The sequence below is a fragment of the Medicago truncatula genome, chromosome 8, assembly GCF_003473485.1.
Source record: "Medicago truncatula cultivar Jemalong A17 chromosome 8, MtrunA17r5.0-ANR, whole genome shotgun sequence".
Lineage (NCBI taxonomy): Eukaryota > Viridiplantae > Streptophyta > Magnoliopsida > Fabales > Fabaceae > Medicago > Medicago truncatula.
In genome coordinates, this window is record NC_053049.1 from 44,714,855 (window position 1) to 44,733,034 (window position 18,180).

Sequence of the window (18,180 nt, forward strand, 5' to 3'; positions counted from 1 at the left end):
GGATGTGGCGGAGAGGGGCTACAACCGTAGCAAAAATATACACCAAATGAGTGTGATTGAGAAGAAGAGTAGTTTTGAATTAGAAGGATCCACTCTTTTCTACGTTTATGTAAAATCGGAGAATTAACTTTTTTCAAATACACATGAACAATTAGTTGAGAGTTGGGGTTAGATTGAAGTAGAATGGTAAATGAAAAATTGGTATTTGCATGGCTGAGAAATCGGTATTTGAGAGAGGTCAAGTCTATTATTGATGAATGCTCGTGGAAGGAGAGAAAATGTTTATCTTTCTCATATGTAAAATAAATATTACATAGAGATGTAAGAAATAGTTAATACAATAAATAATTTGAAAAATGTAATAAGAACGGAAAAGCAAATATAAAAACACATTTATATTTTAAATTCCCTATTTAGGTGATTCAGTTCTATATTGACGATATTTTTCTGTCACGAAAAATTTCATCGAGCCACATGCATGATTTTATTTTTTTGTTTGACACAACATGCATGATATGTTTGATTTTATTTTTTCGTTTGACACAACATGCATGATATGTTAAAAGGCCGAAACATCGCTCGTTGTTAGAGAAAAGTTATAACATATATCCTGCTGAAATCATTTCATTTTCTTTCTAGTTCTTGTTTTTGGGAGATGCATGAGATGATGCGTCGTGGAGCCCCCATCCCATGGAATAAAATGTGGGTTGGCCAAAAAATATGCTCACTTATTCGATCACGGACACCTATGAAGTAGGGATGAGAATGAGTAGGATTTGGATATATTATCTGTGTAAATCTGATACCTCTGTGTGTGTAAACATATAGATAAATTTTTCAATTTGGATATCACCATAATAGACGGAAAAGAGTTCATCCTAAACAAATTTAATACCGTTATATTTTTAAAGATCTTTGATTATGATAAAAAATATTTATTATCGTTGAGGTTTGATTCAAATTTTGATATTTATGTTTCAACAAAATCGTAACACGATTTGAAGAAATCGTGGCACAATTTTAGTTCAGAAATTGGAATTTTGGTTCGACAAGTATCAGGCCACGATTTGTAGAAATCAGGACACAATTTTTAGAAATCAAGACATGATTTTGGACAACGTTCATTTGTGTTGTGTACGAACTGGAAAATCGCGGCATGATTTGATAGGATCAGAAACATTATTTAAGCACTCATTGACCCATTTGTTGCGTGAGCTTGATTAATCTCATGAAAACCAAAGGAAATAACTTTTAGAGTATTTAGATACTAAAGGTTAAGAGTCTTTGGTTGAGGTTCAAAGCTTCAAGATGTGAATATTTGAGAATCAAAAGAGTGGGCTCTTTTGGAGAGGGTTGATGTCTTTTGGTGAGAGATTCATGGGGTTTGAAAACACATCAAAGGAGAGTCTTTGTGAGCAATTTGGGTGAGTATTGGTAGACCAAAAGAGAAGATCCTTAGGAAATCAAAGACTAAGGGTTGGTTCTCTTTTGGGGGTAGATTCTAAAGTTTGAAAATACCTTAGGTGAGTGAAATCATTGAGTCTCTTGTTTATGAGAAGAAATTGAAAAATGAGTAAGAATTAAGTTTTATTCTTGTGAGCTTGTTGAAACGAATTTTTTGTAAGCCTTTTGTATCTTTTTGTAAAAGAACTCATTGATAGTATATTTAATGGATCTGCCTATCCTCCATAATAGATTATTGTTTTTGTGGTTATTTTGGTTATTGGTTGCCATTTTTTTTTTTTGAAGGATATCGGTTGCCATCAATAATATTTGCCCCACACATCTAAATTTCATTGACGTGAGATTTAAAGTTACCCAATTCTTGGGCTTTTGCCCTCTTTTGTACCAAAAAAAAATTAGTATTTTTGTATAATAAGATTTGAATATAGTATTATAATATTATTTTTTTGACAAAGTATTATAATATTATAGTATCTGCCATTTGCTCGCAATGTGGAAATTTTTTCACATACAAGGCTAATATATATATATATATATATATATATATATATATATATATATATATATATATATATATATATACATATACACACTACCAAAAAAAAAGAAACAACTGCACCTTCTATCTCTCAATCATTATTTACCGTTAGCATTCACCACCACCAATTATGGTGAATCTTTCCTTGACTTGTTCCTGTATACACGGTTTTCCTTTTGAAATTTAATATTTCAATTATATGTCATGCTCTCCTCAACAAACAACCATTCTTTCTATCATATCCAAATCATCTGCAAGTCTTTTTCAACACCACTAGTTACAAACCCGTGCTTCGCACGGGTTGAATAACGTATTTTTTTAAAATTTAGTTTTGAAGGAGAAATCTTATAAATTACGGAAAATTGTTATCATTTATAAATGTGAAAATCAAAGCTGCGTAAACCAAAATTTTGCAACACAGAGCCTAAAAACTACATGAAAAATAACATAACAACTATTATAATATCTTATTCCTTAAAGTTAACTCGAACGCAAAATTTTGCCCAAGATTTAACCTAACTTCTTTGCTTAATTTTACTGTATTAACCCTATTTAATTTAATCAAAATGTTAACGTTAATTGTTAGGGAAATCAAAATAAACAAATCGCTTCTAATTTTTCTCCTTAATTTTACTAAACAAATTATATTAACCCTAGATTTAATTTATGCAAAATGTCATCTCTTATTTATAAACGTTAACCCGTGACGCAATATTAACCCTAGATTTAAACTAATTTTTTCGTGTGACTTTACTATATTAACCCTAAATTTAATTTATGCAAAATGTCATATCTTAATTTTAAATGTTAACCCGTGACGCAATATTAACCCTAGATTTAACCTAATTTTTTCGTGTGACTTTACTATATTAACCCTAGATTTAATTTATGTAAAATGTCATCTCTTATTTCTAAATGTTAATCCGTGATGCAATATTAACCCTAGATTTAACCTATTTTTTCGTGCGACTTTACTATATTAACCCTAAGTTTAATTTATGCAAAATATCATCTCTAATTTTAACCTAATTTTTCCCTCCACACTTTTGCATTTAATGTTTATCTAAAGTAAAATAAAAGTATGTTCCCAATTATATGATGTTTTTTTTGGAAAGGAATAACCGTTAACCCGTCTAGCTATACTTTACTTAATCTCTTACTTATAAATGTTAACCCGTCTTGTTATACTTAACCTATTTTATTTTATTTCTTAAAGTTAACCCGGACGCAAAATTTTGCCCTAGAATTAACCTAACTTCTTTGCTTAATTTTATTGTATTAATACTATTTAATTTAATCAAAATGTTAACGTTAATTGTTAGGGAAATCAAAATGAACAAATCGCTTCTAATTTTTCTCCTTAATTTTACTAAACAAATTATATTAACCCTAGATTTAATTTATGCAAAATGTCATCTCTTATTTATAAACGTTAACCCGTGACGCAATATTAACCCTAGATTTAACCTAATTTTTTCGTGTGACTTTACTATATTAACCCTATATTTAATTTATGCAAAATGTCATCTCTTATTTCTAAATGTTAACCGGTGATGCAATATTAACCCTAGATTTAACCTATTTGTTTTAAAAGTACTTTTTTTAGTAAGTACTTAATTGATATTGTGTTTGACCTAACTTCTTCTTAAAAATGTAGAGAAGTTTGAAAAATGTCGGGTCAAACAATACCTTAATCTTCCACAACGGAAATGTAGAAACAACTGAATTTGGGAGAAAAAATTGAAAGAGTTAAAAATATAAAAATTGGAAAATAATTAAAAGTTATTAAAAATATAAAATAATTAAAAAAATTTGGTTAGGGGCAAAAATGGAAATTCATAGGCCATTGTTAAAAAAAATATATAATATTAAAAAATAAAGAAAAGGTTCTCGGCGTAAGTTGAAAAGAGGTGTTTGTGAAATAAATTGTCGAGAAGTAGTTTTTTAAAGTAACATTAAACATATTCTGGTCAAAGCTCATTCCATTCAATTTTATGCGTTTAAAAAAAGTATTTTTTTTAGTAAGTACTTAATTGATATTGTGTTTGACCTAACTTCTCTTTAAAAATGTAGAGAAGTTTGAAAAATGTCGGATCAAACGATACCTTAATCTCCCACAGCGGCAATGTAGAAACAACTGAATTTGGGATAAAAAATTGAAAAAGTTAAAAATATAAAAATTAGAAAATAATTAAAAAAAATTGGTTATGGGCAAAAAGGGAAATTCATAGGCCATTTTTTAAATAAAAAAAAAAAACTTAACCAATAAGTAGATTACCAAATTGCCCCTTATAGGGGCAAAATGGTAAATTCAATGGACATTTATTTTCTTATTAAGTATATAAATTCCTGTTTTTTGAGATTTTGTTCTAAAATGGCTTTGTTTTGTTTTTTTATTATGACATAGAATAAGACTGGAAAACGAGTTTTAACGAAACAGGGAAGATATACTTTAGCAAGAGTAAACAAAGAAAGTTCCACCATGAATGGTGGTGGTGGAGAGAGGGAGAAAGCACTGGTTAATTTTTTATAATTATTTAAAAAAAAAATGAAATATCATGTTTTAATTTGTTATTTATAAAAATGATATATTAAATTCGTTCCTACACCAGAATTTCTCATATATACTATATACACACTACAAAAAAATGACTTATATATATATATATATATATATATATGTAGAAATCTTAATGCCACCTCTCTTGTACCAAAATATATATATATATATATATATCTTAATACTCGTGTCTATACCATTCCACCCTAAATAGCATACACTTGGCCGCCTTTTTATTTAAATAAATTGATAAATCATAAAATATCATATCATTTTATCATAACTAAAAAAGAATTCATTGTAATTTAAATTGAATGTAAACAATTATATATTATATTTAACTCATCAAAAAATTGAATCATAAATTACTTTTTTTTTTAGGGATGAATCATAAATTACTATTAACCATGATTTTTTTTTAGGGATATTAACCATGTTTTTTTTTTTATATCTTTGTTGTTACTTTGTGTCGTGTGTGTTGTTATAAATATAAAAATTGTTTAAAAGAGTGTGATAGTGTTGTATTTTGTTTTGACAAAAGTGTTCTATTTTTTTTTACTGAAACAAAGTTAACTATTATCATTAATCAACTAATGTTCAATACAAGAAGGATAAAAATAAAAAATACGGTGACTAGCCCAAGAACAGGCCGCCCTAGCTAAAGTATGTGCAATCATGTTCGCTTGTCTCCTAACAAACTTCACCTCGAAGTTGGAATGTAAAGATAACTGATAAATAATACTATAAACAATAGCATAGAATTCAGAATCATCATGGCCCGGGGACGATAGAGTTTACACTAGAGTAGATGAATCAGACTCAAAGACAACCCGGTCTCATCTGTTTGCATCCGCAAAACGAAGGGCCTCGAGTACGGCTACTGCCTCCCCCTCCAAAACTGTTATATTTGCCCGCTGCCATTTCGTTTGAGCCCGAATAAATTGCCTGCTACAAGCAAAAGTTGTTATATGGTTACGTTCATGGAACGCGGCATCCACGTTGCACTTCAACCACGTCTCACTCGGTTTCTCCCAAACTGAGTTGTTACCTTGCACTCTGTTATGCCCGTGTTGCACAACCGGTGGTGAGGGCTGTTTATGAACCTCTTGCCATTGTTGCCATGCATCTAGTGTCGTCCTCCCAATGCTTGTTGAAGTATGATGAGCATCATTCCAAATGACATCATTACGTGCAACCCAAATTTGCCAAAGAAGTAAAGCCACCCGACCAGCAACGTCTCGACTTTCTGAACGACATATATCAAAAATAAAATCTGCAAAACTACTCACAGTTCCAACTCGTGATTGCCGCACAGTCGAAAGTCCTACCCAATACCAACTCTCATGCGCCACCGTACAACCCACAAAAGCATGTCAATCATCCTCAACAAATGTATCACACCAGGGACAAATCACCTCACATTGTACATGTCGTGTCGGAACACACCCTCTGCAAATCCTCGATAACAAATTACGAGCTTTATGAGGGGAATTCACCATCCAGATTTTATGTCACTCTCCTTCAACATGAAACTGATCACTATGTAGCAACTCCTTCATAGCCAGTTTATAACCAATCCTAACGGTATACCTCCCGTTACGTTCCATCATCCACGTTATTCTATCATTATGAACTTCCATAAACAGTGGTGTGTCGAGAATAGCTTGATTCTCGTCATCTCGAAACAAAGATTCAATCTTATCAATATCCCAAACTCGATTCTCGTCATCTATCAAATCAGACACACTCAAGCTATGCACACCATGACTTTGTGGGGATTGAATCCAGCTACCTTGAACACCTCGAACCCATGGGTCATTCATCACGCTGACCTGCTGCCCATTTCCTATTGTCCACCTACATCCATGTAAAAGTATCTGACGCAAATTCCAAATACTCCGCCAAGCAAAGCTCGGGTGCAGTATTTTTTTGAAAATTCATATTCATATCTTTTTTAATTTTTTTTAAATTCGTATTCATATCTTTTTTATATAACAATAATATAAATATAAATATATATTATGTGGATGCGGTCCAAAGGTACCCGTACCCGCATCGCTCATTTTTTGGAGTAAGTATTTGTGCTTATAATCATACTCATAATGCAGGTTTTGAGCCTACTTGGTGTAGGTAATTTAATTTGCAAATGAATATGGTCTAATTGTCATTCCCTTGAGGTGAGTTGAGTTAATAAATTAATTCATTTTGAAAACTATATGAGGAGTGGAGTGCTATTTGGTGGTTTAGAGAGGAAACCGACTAAGTATATTCCATGTTGACCTATTTACGAGTCTTGACCTAAAACCATTCGAGCAATTTCATGGAAACTTGCGATAGGTGGGTCCTTATTTACGAGTCTTGACCTATTTCAAATGTCTGCCGGAATAGTTTAAAACAACCTTCACGAAGCCAATTCCATGCATGTTTGTCATTAAAGTATATTTGTACAGCACGTTTTTTCTTGTACTCAAAGTTGTCACGTCTTTTTTCAAAATAAAAAACGAAGAAAATCAAGTTCACTAAACTTGGACATCCTAAAATTGACTCAGACTCCTCCCGTACATCGATTTTGGATTTGATTTGAAATTCATTGAATATTATGAGTTTCAATAGAAAAGTTTAAAATTGAAACTACTAAAATGGTTGCACTATAGTTTATTTATTTTCTTGACAAATGCATTTATAGTTTATCAGATTCCATGTTTCACGGTCATGAAGTTCATTTTATGAATTAGTTTTTCTTTAGTCAGATAAATTAGATCTTGACCACACATATTGACCTTCTTGCCGCCCACATGTTTCATGATTTCATCATCTCCTTAGAAAATGCATGCATCCTACATCCTTTTTTCCCATTATATACAACACATGCATGATTTTTGTTATAGTCCTTTACGTACTACCTTTCTTATTACTTCAAAACCAATGGAGAAACATGAAGTGTTACTCCCTATCTCATCTTCACCAGATGCTTCTCCTTTTAATGTTAAACCCGGTAATGGCTCTAATATTCATGTTAAAATAGCAGAATATCTAAAAACTAAAAAGAAGGAGACTTCAAGCCAGAAAGGAGGCAAAGAAATAATGAAGCACAAATATGTATTTCAAACAAGGAGTCAGATTGATATACTAGATGATGGTTTCCGGTGGAGAAAGTATGGGGAAAAGATGGTGAAAGACAACAAATTCCCTAGGTTCGTCTCATTATTTAATAGTTGTTTTTATTTTTTGTGTTAACTATCCTGTTCTCAGGAAAAGAGACCCCAATAATCCAGTGATCAGCCAAGAGGTAAGATTAGTTTGACCAAGAATTGTTCTACCTAGAAATCCAATTCGAGTTCTTTTAAACGATTCGTCTTCGGTGAAGTTTATTATCCATTTGAACTCAATTGTTTGGTTTATTTAATAGTTGTTTTGAATGCATATTTGTAGCTAAAGTTCTATCTCGTCGTTAATGAATAATTTACTTTTACATTTTTATCACTTGAGAAAATTTGTCTTGTGTCTTGTGTCCTACCTTGTTTAATTTTTGTACCAACTTTTTATTTTTCTGCTTACAGAAGTTACTACAAATGCACTTATCAAGGCTGCAAGGTAAAGAAACAAATCCAAAGGCACTCCAAAGATGAGCAGGTCGTGGAAACAAGTTATGAAGGGATGCATATTCACCCTGTAGAGAAGTCAGCTGAAAGCTTCGACCAGATCTTGAGAAACTTCATTACTAACAATCAACTATGAACCCACTTGTGTTGGCCTGGTGGTATTGGCTTCGGACTTGGGAGTGTGCTCCTCAAAGTCTCAGGTTTGATTCTCTTCGATGCCAATTTAGGTGGAGTAATTTAATTTCTTTAGAAAAAACAATCAACTATGTAATAGGGGTGTGCCTGCTTAACTAAGTCATGTGAACCAATTCACTTTTATGGTCATGGTTAATGAACCAAACCATTTGATCTTAGAACCAGTTTGTTGCGAGAAGCGGTTGCAAAATGGTTCGGATTAGGTTCGTTACAATTTTGATTATAATTGATTTTCAAACTTACCCTTTTTTTAAGCAAGATATCTTAATTAACTTTAATAAAAAAAATGTATCAGATAAATGAATTAACTTCTTCTTTTATACAATAACAAAAAAAAAACCAATAATCAATAGTTAAAATAAAAGTTTGTTCAAAAATAGTTAAAATAAAAGTAAACAACTTAGGGCTAAGACAGCCAATGATATTGTTATATTCCTTTTCTATCTCCTTTGCGATTCAAAGACACACAAATCTTACTAAGAGCGTCTTCAATGGCAAGTTTATATGAAACTCAAACTTAATTCTATAACCACAATTAAGTGGCTTCCACAATGTCACATCATGTTTATGCAACTCAACCATGGTTATCCAAGGGTAGAGAGATGATAACATGACCGCAGCTGACACAAATGTCTGAGGGAGCAAAAGCTTTCAAAGGTTGACGGCAACAAAGCAAGAAGTTATGGGTTGTTTACTAGTTTTTAAAAATGGTTGCCGGTTTATTAAGTTATTTTTTGACAAAGAGGTTGGGTTCAGGTTTTCTTTAAAGATCTGAAGAAACGTTATAGATCTGAACTTTTATTTCAGCACACGTACCATTGAAAACTCGGAAAATGTTCCGATTTAGGTTCTGCACATTTTTTTATTTTTTGAAAGAGATTTAGGTTCTGCACATAACATGCACGAATTCTCTTAAAATAAAATAAAAAATAAAAATTTGTAACTAGTTAAAATAAAATAAAAATTAACTAGAATTCCATATTTGTCTTTTGAAGAAAAATAAAGTTCCGAGTCAGATGTGTATTAAATCAGTTTGCAAAGGGAAAATGGGTTTCATAATCCAGTAGAGTACTAAATGGATTTCACTCTTCTCACATTCTTTTTTGCTCCCAAACACTGCAAAAATACCAAAATACACTCGAGCACGATAGTTGACTGTTGCCTGCAGTGTTTAGGAGCAAAAAGGGTAAGTGAGGAGAGTAACTTTCGTACTAAATATCCTCATCTATGTGTATGCTTAGGAATTATAATAGGTACTAATACTGATATCATCAATTCAGCAAAACGTAACAATGTATTAGTACAATTAACCAGGATTACCCGTCGGAGAATCCAGAACATAAACATAACAAGCTTTTTTTGGAAGAGGACCATCACAAGGCTTTGTAACTTCAAAGACAGGTTTACCGGCTGGAGAACCCAGAACATAAATATAACCATCTTTCGGGACAGAACCATCATGAGGGTTTGTAACTTCAAAAGACAGCTTTTGCCCTTGGAGAATGTTTTGATGGTCAGCATACATACATTTGAGTGTCTACATTCCGAGACAATTCCAACCCTAAATTGTCAAACGCTCCAAATAAATGAAACTACAAAACTATAAATAAGTTAACACAGCAAAGAGAAATCAGTCTGTTGACTGAAATTACTAGTTTTCTTTGTTGCATATGAAGTTTCCATATTCACAATCAAGATTTCCAGTGACTCAAAAAGAAACACTTCCCATAGATGTCAATTTCCAATATTTGAATCAGATATGTCTTCTATGATACCCTTCCCATCAGAAGCATCAAAATAGAAAAAGTTTTTTATGGGATCCCCTTTCCCAGAAATTGCTTTGATAACCTCCTGTAATGTTACAATAGTAAATCTGGTCAGTTAAAATTGCAAGGCGTCTTATCTTGTAAACCATGATGAACGATAAAATACCTGTCCAAGGATGCCCCCGATAACAGCAGAAACTGGAGGAAATTCTGTTGTATCTGCTACCAATCTTTCCAGAAGAGTATCAGGCACATGAGATTCATTGAGAGACTGTAATGTAAACAGAAGCATTGGATTAATAATGTAATTAACTTTAAAAACAATAAATAACCAATTCCAGCAAGCATACCTGTGCAGTACAAAGCTCCTTTTTCAGCTTAAGAACATTGGAAAGATCTGCATCAGAAACATCTCCAGCACTACGTCCTTCAACCTCTTCAAACTTCTCTATTACTGTGACATGAAATGATGTTATTAATTGTACATTTGTCTATAGAAAGAACAACTATGTAATTGCAATCAATAAACTTCAGGTAGAAAATAAGACTTTTTATACAAAAAAAACAAGCCACATAATGTAAGCTCTCTCTCCATTAGGGCATGTTTCTATTCTTGTCTTTTTTTTTGTTCATTTTGACATTCTCACAAGCATAACTCATGTTCTTTATCATAATTTATAATATAATATAAAACTTAATAGAATTGACTGAAAAATAAATCTAAGATGAAACCAAATCAACTAAAACAATCAGGTTAGATTTCATTTGACCAAAACTAAACCAACCCGTGAATACCTTGCTCTCCACCTATCTTAGTTGAAATATATTAGACCACTTAAGCAGACACCGTCAACTAAAAGTTCCAGCTCTTAATTGATTTGAATATTTTCTTTCTTATTTCACACATTTTATCTACAAAAAAGTTGCATAGGTTATCGAACCTCTCATTGCAAAGTACAGCTTTGACATTCTCCTGTGAAGTGCCCTCCAAGGTACTGAAAGAGCATCCTGTATCAGAAAGAAAAAGGCATACCTAGGAATATGAAGTTCTAAACTATACACAATTCATTGTAAAGGAAAATAAGTAACACACATAGATAAACTATAAATTACATAGCATGTGTTTGTTTTGGACATAAGGCAAAACGTGAATGTGTCTTTAGAAGCTTGTGTGTTTGTTTTGCAATGCCAGTGACTGAACGCACTCTCAAACATACACATAGAAGATCAAGACAGAATGGCGTACATAATAACCCTAATTGCAGATCTTCTAATTGAACTTCATAAATGTCCATTGTCTTAAAGCAAAACCAACAAAATTCAATAATTTTGAAACCTGTAAGAGAATCTAATGTACAACATGGAACAACTAGACCTGGTACATGACAGGAAAGGATGATGCTGATTCTTACTGACTTGTATCTTACCATTATAAGATCATTGCATATACAGTAGTGACAAGGGCATCTAATGCAAGTAAATGACTGGGTAAGCCATCAAGGTTATCACAGGTGCATCTAATATCATTCATGACAAGGCTGCTCTTTTTCCACATAAAAAATATCATTGGAACACATCGAGTGTCTTTAGGGTAGCAACTCATCAAGACCCTAAGTTTAATTAATGGATTTTTATTTTTAACAAAAGATAAAGGAATACACGATACAAAATGCAACAATAATGACAGGAAAACCGACATACCTCAAAACATGGATATTTTAGGTGGCATTCAATAGTTTCCTCCATTTTTTTCTGCCAAGGAAGAATTGAACATTAAAACAAGATTAGATGTAAAAGCAAGCACAGTATCCACAGATGCTAATTATCTAGAACTTTGGACCCGGCAAAACCAAATTTGTTACAAACAAAAATAAGGGCAAAACAAACAAGGTTTATAAATTCTTAATAAAGAATTATTATCAAATAGCCAACAAACTACAATCGACAGCTAGGACAGCTAAATTCAGTCAGAAAACTGAACGGAACCATAACAGTGGGGGAAAAACCAAACTGTTATAATGGTTTGCTGAACCGGCTCTTAATTTTGAACTGAACCATGTCTATAAAAATTGTCCAACCCGTTTATTTTATGAAGAACTGCAGTATAATTATTTTTTGATTCCACATATCTGATTCTTTTTTCGTATCTCTCACTTCCACTCCCAATTTTTTTTCACACCACAGCTCACTCTCAAAACCACCATTTTCCCTTTTCTTTCATTCTCTCTATTCTTCTTCAAACTATGCTACGGGATTTTGAATAAGACGAAGAGACAACAAACCCCTTCACAATTTCACATTACCAAACACCAAGTGGGGATTCAACATCGACTAGATGCACCAATGCCACCGTTTTTTTTTTTTGAACAAGCACCAACGCTGCCGTTGCTTTAACCTGCAGCGATGATCACCATTCTTCAAGGTCTAACTTCAACGAATCAACGACCACACCTAAACAAGCGATCAGTTCTGAACAACGACGAAGACCCATCGATGGCGGCAATAATGATGAAGGGATTCTAGATGTGGAGAGAAGTTGATGCATGATCTATAAACCGCTGCGGGTAGAATGAAGGACGAGATTTTGATAGAAGAAAGGGAAGAGAAATAGACTTTTAAGTCGTGGAATCTGAGAATGACGGTGAGTACAAATTGAGGTGAAAGATGCTGTGTCTGATATTTACAGCTATATTGAATCGTAATTTGAATCTCACTGCCATCTGTAGTCACCGTCATACTCAACTTCCACGACTTAAGAGTCTCTGTTTCTTTGCTTTATCCTATCAAAATTGCATCTTCCATTCTATCTATGGCAGTTTCCAAATAATCCGGCAATTTTTCCCTCACAACCGTGATCCCTTCATCATCATCGTTGATGACACATCATCGTTGTTCGGACACAACCACTTGATTAGGGGTGGTTGCTCGTTGATTTATTGGAGTTAGACCTTGAACAGAAAATGCCATTGCTGGTTGAAGCTCCGATGACATTGGTGCATCTCAGGCGATGTTGAGTTCACCACTTATATATTGGTGATGTGAAATTGCGAAGGGGTTTGGGTCGCTTCTCTGTTGTCTTCTTCTAAACCTCGTAATACCATCATTTGAAGAAGAATAGAGAGAATAAGAGAAGAAAGAAAAGAGATAATGGTGGTTTCGAGAGTGAAGCGGTGGTGTGAAAATTTGGGACTGGAAGTGAGAGATATGAAGAAAAAGAATCAGAGATATGTGGAACCGGAAAAAAAAAATGGAATAGCGGTTCTTAGAAAAAAATGGTTGGGATTTAGAAAAATTGTATAGAAACGGATCGGTTCAGTTCAAAATTAAGAACCACTCCATCAAACCGCCAATCCAGTACGGTTCAGTTTGGGGTATAACTTACTTTTCAGTTCAGTACTTCTAAAATATTGCTATGGTTCAGTTCAGTTTTTTGACTCAACCAAACCATGAATAGTCCTAATTGAGATGAACATTTTAGTATGAAACTGAACCTGAGATAAATGTGATATCGATTCGGTTGGTGAACTATTAAAATTACAGTTGGCTCAGTAAATTTCAGTAAGGTTTGGTTCAGTTGCGCAGTTTTTTTTACCAGGCCTATCCACCACCATAAACATCATTAAGAATACTCACATGCAAGGAAAAATCCTTACGGACAATGATGACTTTAATAGATTTCATCAAGGTAGACAAAATTGAGATCCTAGACTTCGTGGGGGACCGTAACACAGATCGGAAGATCCTACGAAATTTATAGTATATTGCATATAGATTTAAGTTAGTAAAAAACCAACTTCAAATAACACAAATTACTTACTAGAAAAATATATTGGGAAGGTTTCAAGAATTATTGCTTAGTGGTGTATTGGGAAGGTTTCCAATATAGTTATTAATCAATAAAAATTAATAAATATTTGGTGTAATAGGTAAAAAAGATCCATTTCAATAATGTGACGGGTCAACAAAAAAAAACGTTTTTTCGGGAAGGTTTTCAATACAATTAACTAATGATTAATTGGTTTAATTGGCTAAGAAACAAACCGTTTCATGTGACAGCAACAAAAAAAACGCGTTTTTTTGGGGTTTCTGAAGCTTTTACTAAGTTTTTAGAAGCGGGGTCGCGGATCCGACCCACGTACCCAGGATTTCAAGAAGACGATCGAAAACGGCCGAAACGCACAATACCATCAATTTCCAATTCCAAACCCAATCAAGGACGCAGATGGTACTCAAGATCGTATACTCTCGCGTTTTTACGAGTCAGATTGCGATTTTGTCTACCTTGGATTTCATCCATACTCATTAGTGTCATAAATAGAGAAATATATATTATCTTTTGAACCATCATCATGAAAATAAATGCATGGGGATTTAACAGAACAAATCAAAGAAATAATCAATGTAAAGGGAAGTAACACAGTTTGGTAGCGCATTTTGTTTTGGGTACAAAATATCAAAGGTTAAAATCATGTCATCCCTATATGCCTAACTATTGGTTATCATATGAGCACTAACAAGAGATCAATTTTGACCGGTTCAAATTCGACATACATACTTGGTATGAATAATTCTCAATTAGTATAGTCAGCTGACAATTTACTGTGACAAATTAGATCCACAAGGGTGGTACCTTTTGATATTTATAGTCCTGCAGATCAACGAAAACTTCACCACAAGAATCTCGACAGTCAACAGTATAAAATGCTACACGTTTTGATGCTTTCCGGCATTTTTCATTGGCTAGTTTCTACAGCAAAATAATAAAATGTTAGAAGAAAATTTATAATATCAGAAAGCCAAGAGTAGTAAAGAACATGGAAGAAGGAGTTTCCACTGTACTTTGGCTGAACGTGAGCAACAACTGACAACAACAACATCGAATTTGCCGAAGAATTCAACATCAAAGCTTGACAAATCACCTGAAGACAAGACAAACAAAAGAGAAGGATAAACAAAGAAATGATATAAAACCCAAATAAAGGAAAGATAAAAAATAAAATAAAAAACAAGTGTAAAAAAGAAAACAACTTGATAAGGGAAAGGGTAAATGAGAACCTTTTTCCACAAAAACACGGACCATAGGATTGAAGTCTTTAAGTGAATCACAACAAAGCTGAGCAATGGTTTTTCCATTATAGATATTCTCATCAGGAGGAATAAGAAAATTTGAAGAAAGCAATTCCTCAGTGATCGGTCTATCGTCAATTAAGGTCAGACTACCAACTCCAGCCAGGACAATATTCTTGCAAAACTAAACAACAATAAAACCAAAGTCCTAATAAATTATTAGGAAAAAAATCAAACAAAACCCGCAGATAACTTATTTTCATACACTCTCCAAGATAACTTGTTTTTCACAAGCTATAGCTTATGAAAAACAATTTAACTTTATTCCATCTTTTGTTTTAGAAATAGCTTATACATAATTGCTTATGATAAGTGGCTGCAAATTAAATTCTTTATCCAAACAATTTAACTTTATTTTATCCTAGGTTATAGATATAGCTTATAGCACATAATTGCTAATGAGGACTGCTTATGCCATAAGCTTCAAATTAATCTGTTTATCCAAATATGGCCTAATTATGTTGGTCAAAGTCAAATAGAGCTACCATATAGAGAAGTTATAGGTTTACCTCAGCAATAGTTCCTTTGATTCCATAAACTAAGACATGAGCTTTGCTTAATCTGAAACAACATATCACAAAACAAAACTAAAATCAATACACTAATGACAGTTATTAATAATACTACTATACTACTATGAAACACAACAACTAAATAAATTAGCAAATTAAATTAAGTTAAAAATTAACCTAACAAAAGTTAATTAAAAAATAGTAATTAAGAAAATAGAAAGAAGGAGGGACCTTCTTTGAGCATCAGCACCCCAAACCCTAATCTGACGGTCATACAGAGCGGTTTCCTGCGCCGTTAACTCTTCTCCGTCGCCGTTCATTTCCAACCGCAACCTGTTTCACGACGTTAACGGAAATTAGAAATGGATTACGAAAATGCAAAAGAAAAAGCCAAACTTAAGCAACAGTAAAAAAGTGAGAAACTAACAAATAAGCAGAAAATTGCGGTGAGTGGAAGTTGAATTAGCGGTGAAAGCTGAAAATGAAAATTCGTATCTGAGTCTTAGGGCGCGGAGGAGAAGGGAACTGTCGGTGACTGTGAGTGGAATGAGGTCAGCGATTATAGTTTGTTTATGATAACCTAATTGGGCTTTTTTGGACTGGGCTTTTACTGGCCCATTATAATAATCAACAATACTCTTCTAAATAAACCGTTTTATTTTAGTTTTCTTTTTTTAGAGGTTTATTTTGGTGGATTCTAGGATGAGGGTTCAAACAAGTCCCTCACCGGTGGTCCATCTTGAATAATAGTTGAGAACCATTAGATTCATCAATCTCATAGATCCTATTATACACTGCCTGCACTAGATCACTTTTTATTTTCCTTTCTCTTCCTCCCTCTCGCTCTTGCTTCTTCCTCTCCTTTTCCTTCCTCTTTTCCATTAATGGTACCCCAAGAATAAAAAATTGATGGTGCGAAAAGATAAAAAAAATTGCTTCTTCTTTCACCCCAAGAATAAAAAACTGTTCATTCTTTTTCATTTGTTAATTTCACATTTATCAAATTAATTTGATTCATACTCACCCTTCCATCAATTTTTGTATCCTTAATATATTGTATACAGAAGGGTTATTGAAACTCAATTCCTTTTACTACCATTACAAACCATGGATTACGTTTTCTCGTTGAATCAAAACCAAATCCGAGAAAGGGTATTTATAAATTTTGAATTGGAGTGGTGAAGTAAAATGAGTTTTTGTTTCATTTTTTAAAGGAAAAGAATCCGTTTTTTTATTATATATTTTGAATAAATCCTTTGAAAAGATGGAGGTTGTGGTGACGGTGGAGGGGCAATATATTTTGTGGTTGTAACATTGTTGTAAAACTCATCAGAATCACAGAGTCAAACGTGAGAAAGATGAGGCTGATAACAAGGATATTGTGCAAAAATATATTTGTGTTCTCACTTTTGTCTCTAACACGTCTAAACCTTTAATTTAAATTTGATGGTGTATAAAGATGGTCCACCGATGAACCACTTATTTGATGGTTCATCCTAAAATCCACCGTTTATTTTAGCTTATATAGGTGAGAAATTTATTAGCACTTTTTTTTAATAAAATGATTAAGCTTGTTAAAATATCATTTTTTTATTTATATTTGAGTGTAAGTTTCGTTTCAAAAAATATTTTGTTACGGAATTAATTTTATGCTGAAAATAAAAAGCTATTTTGGTTAGGTTTTGAAAAAAAATCTTTTTTATAGAGGAGAGAAAAATGAAAATTCTCTTTTTATAATTTTAAGCAAACATAACATAATTTGTTCTCTGGTTATGTTTTTCTTAAAATATCTAAAAAACAACCTTCTTTTTAACAAGTCCACTTATGTACTTGAGTTTTCAATGATCATTTTCATTTTGTCTATCAAAAAGAAATATTAAAATCATTTTTATGAAATATATCCTAAAAGATTTCTCTTTTATCAAAACAAATTGGATGGAATCAGTTCCTGACCAGATCCAGCTCATTTGTATCATGGATATTATTCATTAATGCTAGTCTTTAACCAAAAGGCATATACTGCTAAATTGAGAAATTTCTCCACCTAAAAAGAGTGTGCATCAAATCAAAACATTGCCTCATGCGTATTTTCAATTTTATTCCATCTTATCACATCCTTACGGTTTGCTACAACATGGTTTCACCATTTACCAAAACTTTCTTCCAGAAAAATAATGAGTTGGTTTGGCTTTAATTTTGAGAGAAAAGTATCTCTTTAGTTTGGTTCGATTTTACAATTATTTTTTTATTTAAGGGAAAACAACTCTAGTAATTCGAATTTTGGTTAAGAGGTAAATAAAATTTGACAAAAAATTGTTTCATCAAGGAATCAAACTCCAACATGTTTTGTTGACTAGTTTTTAATATGAATGGATATTTTAGAACATGCATCTATTGATGTATTCAATAACTTTTT

The 18,180-nt window shown here is 32.7% G+C and overlaps 2 protein-coding genes across 2 annotated transcripts; one reads left to right on the forward strand and one right to left on the reverse strand.

Moving 5' to 3' along the window:
- Window positions 1-7,239: 7,239 nt before the first annotated feature.
- LOC25502011 (probable WRKY transcription factor 75) lies at window positions 7,240-8,613 on the forward strand. The gene is made up of 2 exons (XM_039828839.1): window positions 7,240-7,756; window positions 8,123-8,613. The coding sequence occupies exons 1-2, from the start codon at window positions 7,389-7,391 to the stop codon at window positions 8,298-8,300; spliced, it is 546 nt and encodes a 181-aa protein (XP_039684773.1). The 5' UTR covers window positions 7,240-7,388; the 3' UTR covers window positions 8,301-8,613.
- A 987-nt stretch (window positions 8,614-9,600) lies between these two features.
- On the reverse strand, window positions 9,601-16,349 carry LOC25502012 (SUMO-activating enzyme subunit 1A). Its single transcript, XM_013591535.3, has 11 exons — window positions 16,192-16,349; window positions 15,996-16,097; window positions 15,762-15,813; window positions 15,181-15,376; window positions 14,965-15,044; window positions 14,756-14,872; window positions 11,827-11,877; window positions 11,067-11,133; window positions 10,476-10,579; window positions 10,292-10,396; window positions 9,601-10,210 (listed from the first exon to the last, which is right to left on the reverse strand). The coding sequence occupies exons 2-11, from the start codon at window positions 16,082-16,084 to the stop codon at window positions 10,094-10,096; spliced, it is 978 nt and encodes a 325-aa protein (XP_013446989.2). The 5' UTR covers window positions 16,085-16,097; window positions 16,192-16,349; the 3' UTR covers window positions 9,601-10,093.
- Between the last annotated feature and the right edge of the window lie 1,831 nt (window positions 16,350-18,180).